Source organism: Varanus komodoensis, unplaced genomic scaffold, assembly GCF_004798865.1.
Source record: "Varanus komodoensis strain SLA01 unplaced genomic scaffold, ASM479886v1 scaffold85, whole genome shotgun sequence".
Taxonomy (NCBI): domain Eukaryota; kingdom Metazoa; phylum Chordata; class Lepidosauria; order Squamata; family Varanidae; genus Varanus; species Varanus komodoensis.
Genome location: NW_025336543.1, coordinates 1,681,417 through 1,690,495, shown reverse-complemented (window position 1 = coordinate 1,690,495; position 9,079 = coordinate 1,681,417). Strand labels below are relative to the sequence as shown.

The following is a 9,079-nucleotide window of genomic DNA, read 5'->3' as shown; positions in this document are numbered from 1 at the left end:
CGTGCTGTATATAAGTTGAAGGCAGATTTTTTTCCCACCTTTAAAGTCTACATCTTATACTAGAGGAGAAAAATAGAGGATCTAAGCATGATGGAAAACTTGTTTTTACTCCATTGGAAATAACCTATAGATAACTCCTGCTCGTGCTACGTAACCCTCTGCTTACTACACACTGTCACAGGGTGAAACGAGGCTCAGTGGAGACAGGAAGATTCCAAGTCATCTATGAAAGGAAAACTACAACTCCCACAATTCCATTCATTTTAATAACGCTTTCACCAATGCATCATGGGACTCGCAGGCTACACCGTAGTTCAGTACTTTAGAGGCAGGCTAGAACTACATCTCCCAGGCTAGAAACGAAGGCGAAGCGGCGTTGACGCAGGCGTGTTGGAGTGAGGACGGAAAAGGGGGCGTGGCCTTCAAGGCTGTCTCCTTTCTGCCTCTCTCGATCTAACTGAGCGAGTGTTGGTGTCGGATACAGTCGCCATTTAGTGCGGCAAGTTCTCCTTCGCTGGGAGAGGTGGCAGTAAGAGGCCCATCCCCCTTTCCCCTCAGGAGCGGGAGGGAAGGACCGAGGGGAAGCAACTGAGGCAGACGACACAGGCTCGGCTTTTCTTTTATATCTTTTCTCTCCACGCTGTTCCTTCCCTGCCTCGGAGGCCGGGCATTGCCGGAGAGTGAGGCGGGGGGTGGCCTCCGCCTTCTCTTGTGGGTGAGAACGAAAGGGAGAAGGAGGCGAGGCGAGGCGGCGGCGGCGGCAGTTCCAGCATCTTGTGAGGAGGCGAGCAAAGGAAGGGGAGCGTCGTCGTCGTCGGCAGCTGGCTGAGGCGTCGAGGACGCGCCAGGGCCCTGAGCGAGTGCCTGACTCCGACTGACTTGGCTGAGGCAAGGAACGGGGCGAGCCCGAGCGCGCGGCCCCGACAGGGCAGGGCCTGCCCCCACCTCGCACCTACCCCACCCCGCCAGCCCGGGGCCTGCTGTCGGCTCTTGCCCGGCCCCTTCCTTTTCTTTCCCTTCCTCCCCCTTCCCCATCTCGTCCCTTCCTTTCTTCGCTGCTGCTCCATGTCGGCCCTGCTTCTTGGCCCGCCGTTGCAGCAGGATGGATGCGGACGCTGATCGGGGAGCCAGCCCGCCGACGGCCCAGCCTGCTCTGATCCTACAGCGGCAGCACCCGCCGCCGCCGCCGCCTTTTCTCTTCGCCGCGAGGAGCCTCCGAGAGCCTCTTCTGCAGCCGCCGCAACCGCAGCAGCAGCAGCAAGAGCAACTCCTCGGAGCGCTCCCCGCCGAGCATTGACCCTCCTCGAGTCAGTTGCTGCAGCGACCGACGACCGCGGGTGGTGGTGCGGTTCCTCCTGCTCCCGCTCTTCGGCACCTCTCCTTCCCGTGCTCGACACCATGTCGGGGGGTGCTTCGGAGAATGGCGCGAAGGCGGCGGCAACTCCTCGCTTCCTGGCGCCGCCGCCGCCCAAGAACGGTTCTAGCTCGGACAGCTCCGTTGGAGAGAAGCTGGGGGTGGCCGCCGCCGCCGCCGCCTCCACGGCCGCCGCCGGGGACCCCGAAGGCTCGGAGGGTGGCGGGGGCCGCAGCGAGGAGTATCGCCGCCGCCGTCACACCATGGACAAGGACAGCCGTGGCGCGGCAGCCACCGAGCACCGCTTTTTCCGCCGGAGCGTGATTTGTGACTCGAATGCAACCGCTCTGGAGCTTCCCCGGGTGCAGCCCGCAGCGCCGCCTCCTGCTGATGCTGCCCGAGGGAGCATCCCGCCGGTCTTGGGCTCCCCTCCCGAGTCTGTCATCCAGCCTGCATGTGCCTCTGTCACGGCCAGCCAGGCCCCCACGCTGCTGCAGCAGTTGTCTCCTGTGCCTCCACCTGCAGAGGAGCAGCCAGGTCAAGAGATTCTGGTAGCAAAGGATGTTGTTCCACTGTTGGCCAAGGAGGAGGGATTGGAGGCAGTGGAGCGGCCTCCTACCAGTACAGCGGGAAGTATTGTTGCTTCTGTACGGGATCAGCCAGAAGGACGGAATAAGCAGCAGGAAGATATTGAAGAGCTGGAGACAAAAGCTGTGGCGGTTTCCCCTGATGGTCGTTTTCTTAAGTTTGACATCGAGATTGGCAGAGGCTCCTTTAAGACTGTCTACAAGGGGCTGGACACTGAGACCACGGTGGAGGTTGCTTGGTGTGAGCTGCAGGTAATAGAGAGGTGCCAACTTGCCTTCTGGGTTTCCATGTTGAAAGTCTCAAAAGAAGGCCTCTGTTCTCATGAGTAATTTATAGAAGATTATGATTGAATTTAGCTATCTTTTAAATGATCTATTAGCAGCATTCTTATGGGTACAGTGAACTTTAGTTAGTTTCCCTCCACTGAGGACTGGCTTCTGCCAACAGAATGGGGGCAGTGTTCAGCAATTCCTGCAGACTCCATGACCCCAAAATGTACTCCAAAGGGTCTCCCACACCCCTCTTTGTTCTGCTGAACATTGTTTCTTTTCGGCTCCACTGAAGGAAGCCTTCCATCAGCAGAGGAACATGAGTTGAATTTTCTGTAAATAGCCTTTGTTAAGGTTAATTGGAAGCTCTGAGACTAGGACTTGGATATAGTTTTTTTGATAGGTTGAGTCCTCAGGGATGCTGGACTTCATTTCAGATCTGTTATGCTTAAATTATTAAATTACAGTTTTAAGGGAGCATATTTTTAAAGAAGTCATAGGTAATACCTTATTGTTGACTGGAGATGATTCCGTCATATAATACCATATCAAGAAAATGGAGGACAAGTTTTCTGGAGAATAAAACTTTCTTTGGAGCTAAGAAGACCTCTGAATTTAACTGTATCTCTGCTAAATTGTTACAAAAACTTCATCTTACCAATTCTTACCAGTGTTTGATTATGGTATTCTAGGCTTATGCAAGTTTTTCCAATAAGTTAACATGTTCCTAATAGGTTAACATGCCAAAAGATAAAATCTAATTAATACAATCTGCCCTGAGATAACTATCCATAGGGTTGCTTTTTGTTTGGTTTGTTTCTCTGTCTTAAGAACATAAGGACTTAAGAAAAGCCTTGCTGGATCAGTTTCATGGCCTGTCTAGTCTAGCACTCCATACACATAATGGCAACAGCTTTCAAAAGGATTCCTCAAGCAGGATGGCTGCAAGACCTCCTCTTGTGCAAGCTTCTCAGCAACTGGTATATGCAGCCATGCCACCTCTGGTAAAGGAGGTTGCACATAGCCAGCAAGGCTAGTAGTCACTGGTAGCATTTATCCAGACCCTTTTTAAAGCCATCTAGATTGGTGGCTATCACCACTTCCAGTGGCAGTTAATTCTGTAGTTTAACTCTATGCTGTGTGAAGAACTTCCTTTTATCTGTCCTAAACCTCCCACCAATCAGCTTCTTACTGAGTACAGCAGCAGCCACACTGTAATTTGTTATAGTAAAAGGTATTGTTTGTATGGAAAATGTGTAACTCCAAGATATGTGGCAGACATATACACTGGAAGTTTGTGGCTCCCCAGCTTATGTCCACTTAGTACTTGAAGAAAGAAATCTCCACATCTCACATTATTGGTTATAGTAAATACCAGTGTGCCTGGTTTGCCCTGTCTATATGAAGTGGCTTTAATCAGTCTCTTTAACATACACTGAATAATGTTTAAAGTGAAGCAAAAATATATATTGGGATTTTTTCAGGTACTTATATACATATTTTATGGAATGGTAAAGGTTTTTGTGAACCTGATGTGACCCATGTTGTGGAACAACTTATCCCAGTGTAGTAGTCTTCTTTATAATTGGGCCACTTACTTTTCCTCCTTGGCAGATAGCTAGTATGTCACACTTATTAACTAGCTATAAATTGTACAGATGGGTGGCTTAGCCATTTTTTATACTTCATGGTAGTTCTGCATTATATTCCTTACAAAATTAGGTTGCATGAAAAAAATAGCTGTGTTAAAACTAGCACTGGATCCAGCAAGTTCAATAGTAAACACATGGAGCAAAGTATCTTTTTCTACTTGAAGAAATCATGAAGAAGGTTATTGAAAAATGTGTCAAGATTTTTTGAAGGTATTTAGGGGCAGTTATACCCACTGCTCATTAGTTTAGTTGTTAACTACAGTACATGGTGTAAAATTTTGTATAAATAGTTGTATCATAAAAGTATACTGAACTGCCTTTCAGAAGACATCTTTTTAAATTCAGCTAACTATGGGTAGAGATAACTCAGTTTGTATTAGTTTCAGGTTCTGCATGAAACAAATGCAGGCAGATAGGACTAAATGAAATGGGGTGGGGGCAGGGTAAGGGAGAGATGAACTACCGTATAGTTTCCTTTGCTAGAGTTGATTAAATTTGAAATTTGAACTATACATACGCAGATTTCTTGAGGTTAGTATAGATGCTGCAAATCAAATATCTGGCTATAAGTCCTCAATTCAGGGTTGACCTGTAATAAGTAATGTGGATAGGGCCTGCATTTTACTTAAGCTCTTGCTTGAAGGGAATCTCTTCCAAGCAAAGTGATAGCAACAATTTAACAATTAAACAAACTGGTTGTGTGTTATCTGATACTACGATTTGTCTGCACTGGTAACATGACTGGTCCTTGCTGTGTTTCTGCTTTGGCCTTTATCAGAGTTAGAGCTTATTTTAGATTGATGAAAAAATGTGCTTTGAAGCTGGAATCAAGTGTGCTGGCTGGCAGCTGCACTGGAATAGTAATTATGGCCATTGATCACAGTGCAATTGTATGTGGGTTGGCCTGGGGTGCAGGACAGATTGGGGGGGGGGGGGTTAAATGTGTAGTTTTTGAATTTGTCCAAGCTTTTAAAGGCTGTGAGAAATAGTGGAAATACTTAAACTGTAATAGTGGACATATTAAACTTAGAATTTGATTGTGATGCCAGAAGTTTGAATCTTAAATGAAAAAAAAATCAAGCTAGTTTGATTTTGTAATTTTTCTTGAAAATACACCATTTTCTTCTAGGGCTGCTCTTATCTTGAATTAGTAACTTTTTGTTCCCGTGGATGTTTTAGAATGGCATTTCATGTCTCACCATAGTTTGCAGTTCTGCGTAGGCATTTTTGGGTTAGTGTGGTAGGCTATCCGGTAAGAACTGATGTCAGTAGAAAACTTCATGAAGTGTTCTATGAAAAATGTTTATAGTGAAAGTATTTTATTTATTTAAATTTCTAACCCGCCCCACTAGCCACATGGCTACAATTTAATATATCTTAAGTATCATGTACTTTCAGCTTAAATATAATAGCTTCTTGATAACTGCTAGCAAAAGAGAAAATATTAGTTCAACTAAAATTCAAATAAACTGTTGAAATGTTTTAGTTTTCAGATACAATTTAATTTTTAAAAGAATTTGAAAATAATGCACTATACTGAACTGTTTGTATGAACATACTTTTTATTTTATATATTCAATGCTCTTCAGATAATTCCTAACAAAGATGGCTTACAAAAAATAAACTAATGTGGACATCAACTTGAAAAACTGGTAACAATAAAACAATTTTAAATATTGTTTAAAATTTTTAAAACAATAAAACAGTGTACTACAAATAATGTAAAATCTTTGAAAATGCATTTTAATAGCTGCTAGCTCAACTGTATACTTAATTTATGACCACTAATCAAGACCCTACTTCCAGGAGGTTGTGGGACTACATTATGATTTAGATGCCATTACCAGAATGTGTCCCTGAATATCCATATAAGCAAGGGATACTACTAATATAGGCATGAGTATAGTACCTTGTGCATGGATAACAGTACTTGCTGTGTAAACAAGTGGATCTTTTCTGGCAATAATATGCATGAAACCTGTACTAAATTTCCAGTTTTACTATAGCTTCTGTATATGGAAAGGTGTACATAGTTAGGAAAATAAAGGATTTGGGTACTTTCCCATGGAAATTGTAGAAAAATCCTGGTTTGCAGGGGTGTAAGTGTGGGGAAAATAGGTCACGTTGGTCTGCTTAAGAATGCTTTGTTTTTCCTGTTTGAAATCAGCAACTTTTTGATTAGACTCTGTATTCGATGCCAAAAATTACTACAAGAAATTGTCTATGTGTCTGTGTTTGTATGTGTGTGTGGTTACATATAAAATAATCAGTACTATGGGAAAAAACCCCACTTGACATGATTATTCTATAGGTCTATGGTACAGGAACTGGTTTTTTTTTAAAGTTCGATGTTTAATTCTCCTCTAGTTTACTTGCTATTTTTTCCAGAATAAGATCTTCAATATGAGTTGCCTTTAAAACTCCCAACTGTGGTTAATAGGCAGAAGTCCTTTTTGCCTTTAATACTAAATTTAGCCCTGTAGGTCAGAGGAAGTTAAGTATGCAATTGATTATTCATTCATGTAACTAAAATTTTGGGTGTAGGCTGTAAACTCCAGTCAATTCTCTCCTCCTTTTTCCTTGAGTCAGTCTACATAATAGATTTTTAATTCATATGTGCTGAAAGCAGGCCTGTTCAATAATTAGTTTATTGTACTGAGACATAGTTTATCGTAGAATTGCTTTGTTACTCACCAGAGCACCAAACTTTGGGGCCTGTTTATACATGATGGTGGCAAGTCATTGTTTAAGTATTCCAAAACTTTCTGTGGTACATGCTAGGTGTGTTTTGCAACTATTTTGTGTATGTAATCTCCAGTTGGAGGTTGCACTGTACTGTCCAAACTTGGACACCATAGGTTAACTAATTGTAGGTTATCTGTAGTTTGTTGAACCTGTGATTAACTTATACTGCCTGGGTTTGGATGGCATGGCACAATTTCTGTTTGGCCTGATTGAAGGGTTTATATGTGAAATATTGGTGTCACACATGGTGTTGGGTTACCAATGATTTACTGCCATAATGTGTGAACTGGGTCTTTGAGCCAATTCTTCTTATAAGAAATGTAGGGAATGTCATCATCTTACTGTCTAACCAGTGTCCTGACCTGAAAATCTTGACTAAACATTATTTTGAAATATAATTGCATAAAAGCAATACTTGATCCTGTTTGTCACTGTTATTTTAAAAAAAAAACCTGTAAAAAAATTCTCTTTCCAGTAACCCTTGGCATTCAGTTGTTCATTGGGAAGGTGTTCTTTCTCTGTGAGTGCAGAATAGTTAAGTCTATCCAGTTGTGACAGAACAGTTGCTTTTGGGTGACAGTCAAAACCTGTATGCTAGCATTACACATCTGGTGCTTTCCAGATGTGTTGGATTAAATTTCCAGTCAGCTCCAGCTAGCATAACAGTGGGTATGCTGACTGGGGCTGATGGGAGTTGTTGTTGCAGTAAGCCATTAAGATACTAATAATCCACTAGTAATAAAGTTTTCATAGAAATATTTGGGAAATACTGTGACTTTATGGAAACAATGAAAGAAGGATATGCCATCTCCCCCCCCACATCTCTTGCTTTGTTGTAGAGACAGAAATGCCATCTAAGATTTCTAGTAGAAATCTTGCAGTGCTACTGCTTTAAATTGTGCAGTATGTTAGATTATGATACAATAGTTAGCATTTAAGTGCTTCATAAATTATGCTTTTGTAATCTTTATACCAATCTTGTAAGGCAGGCTGAAGTTGAGAGAGTGAGTTGTCAAAGTGACCAAAAGAATACCCGATAGAGGCAAGATCTGACCCCTGAGTTTTCTCTAGTATAGGTCAATCTCTTAACCACTGTACTATGGTGACTTGTTGGGCAGCTATCAGAGTCTTGCCCCAATGAGATGCCTAAGCTCATTCTTTTGTGATGTAAGACAGATATGAATTCCAGAGATGAGAGTACCAAGGAAGCATGTGCTTGCCCTAGTTTGAGAATAAACAAAAAACAAGCTTTCTCTGTATTCAAAATGCATATGCCATGTATTTCTAGCCTCTTCATAAAATGTAATTATTTTTATATGTACTAGCTTGTCAAACTAGACTGGAGCTCGAAAATATATCTGTCAGATATCTCTGAAATGGACAATCTTTGTGCTGATAAACACTGAGAAGAAACCTCAAGCAGGGCCCAACACCAGTCTCCCAAAAATGTAGGAAGAAAATCAGGGCACAACAAGAATGAACTCTACACCAGTGCCCAGAGTATGGGAAACAAACAACACAAACTTGAGCTCATAATACACGTGGGCAATTGCGATCTTATAGGAATAACTAAAACTTGGTGGGATGACTCACATGCCTAGAATTCTACAATTGATGGATACAACCTGTTCAAATAGAAATGACAAAAATGGAGGTGGAGATGCAATATATGTGAGAGTCACATACGTCTGCACAGAAATACAAGAAAAGGAATTTAGTGGCCCCATTAAAAGCATATGGCTTAACTTAAAGGGAACAAAAAACAAAAACATAGTTATTGGTGTCTATTACTGATCACCCAGTCAAAGGACAAGGATGCAACCTTTGGAAAGCAACTTGCCAGCATTTTCATGAAAAATGATATAGTCATTATGGGGGACTTCAATTTCCCTGATATGTGCTATGAGAAAATTTCTGCCAAACATGGCCCCTCCAAGAGATTCCTGACATGTGTTGCTGGTAGATTCCTCCAGCAGAAGAAGGAACAGGACAATCAGCTATCCGTGATTTAATACTAACAGGGATGGACTGGGGGACAAAATAGCGGCGGGGGGGAGGGGGGGGGGGGGGGGGGGGGGAGTGATTATGTGATACTTGAATTCTCAATTACAAAGGAGACAAAGGTTAACTGCAGCCAAACATGTATCTTGAACTTCAAGACAGCCAACATTGACAAACTCAGAACAATGATAAGCAAAGTGCCATAGCAATGCACTTTTAAGGGAAAAGGAGTCCAAGAAAGGTGGGAAGATTCTCCAACTATGAGAGCACCACTATGAAGAATTCCAACAGAAAAGTGTAGAAGACAACAGAGAAAGCCCATGTGGCTTCACAAAAAAATAAATGACAGCCTGAAAGGAAAAAAGAACATGTACAGGTACTGGAAGCAGGGCCAGGCCACAAAGGAAGAATATAAACAAAGAGCAAGGAATTGCAGGGATGGCATCAGGAAGGCTAAAGAAGGAAATGAA

The 9,079-nt window shown here is 42.8% G+C and overlaps 1 protein-coding gene across 6 annotated transcripts in view; it reads left to right on the top strand.

The window, feature by feature from the left end:
- The first annotated feature begins 447 nt into the window (after nucleotides 1–447).
- WNK1 (WNK lysine deficient protein kinase 1) overlaps nucleotides 448–9,079 on the top strand; it is a 131,074-nt gene continuing 122,442 nt past the window's right edge. For 4 of the 6 annotated variants that reach the window (XM_044417024.1, XM_044417025.1, XM_044417023.1 and 1 more), the window contains exon 1: nucleotides 452–2,193. In XM_044417024.1, the coding sequence (XP_044272959.1) occupies nucleotides 1,399–2,193 (795 nt within the window). In that variant the 5' untranslated portion in view covers nucleotides 452–1,398. Of the gene's footprint in view, nucleotides 2,194–9,079 lie in introns of all 6 variants that reach the window. The other 2 variants (XM_044417027.1, XM_044417026.1) reach the window with 2 other exon arrangements.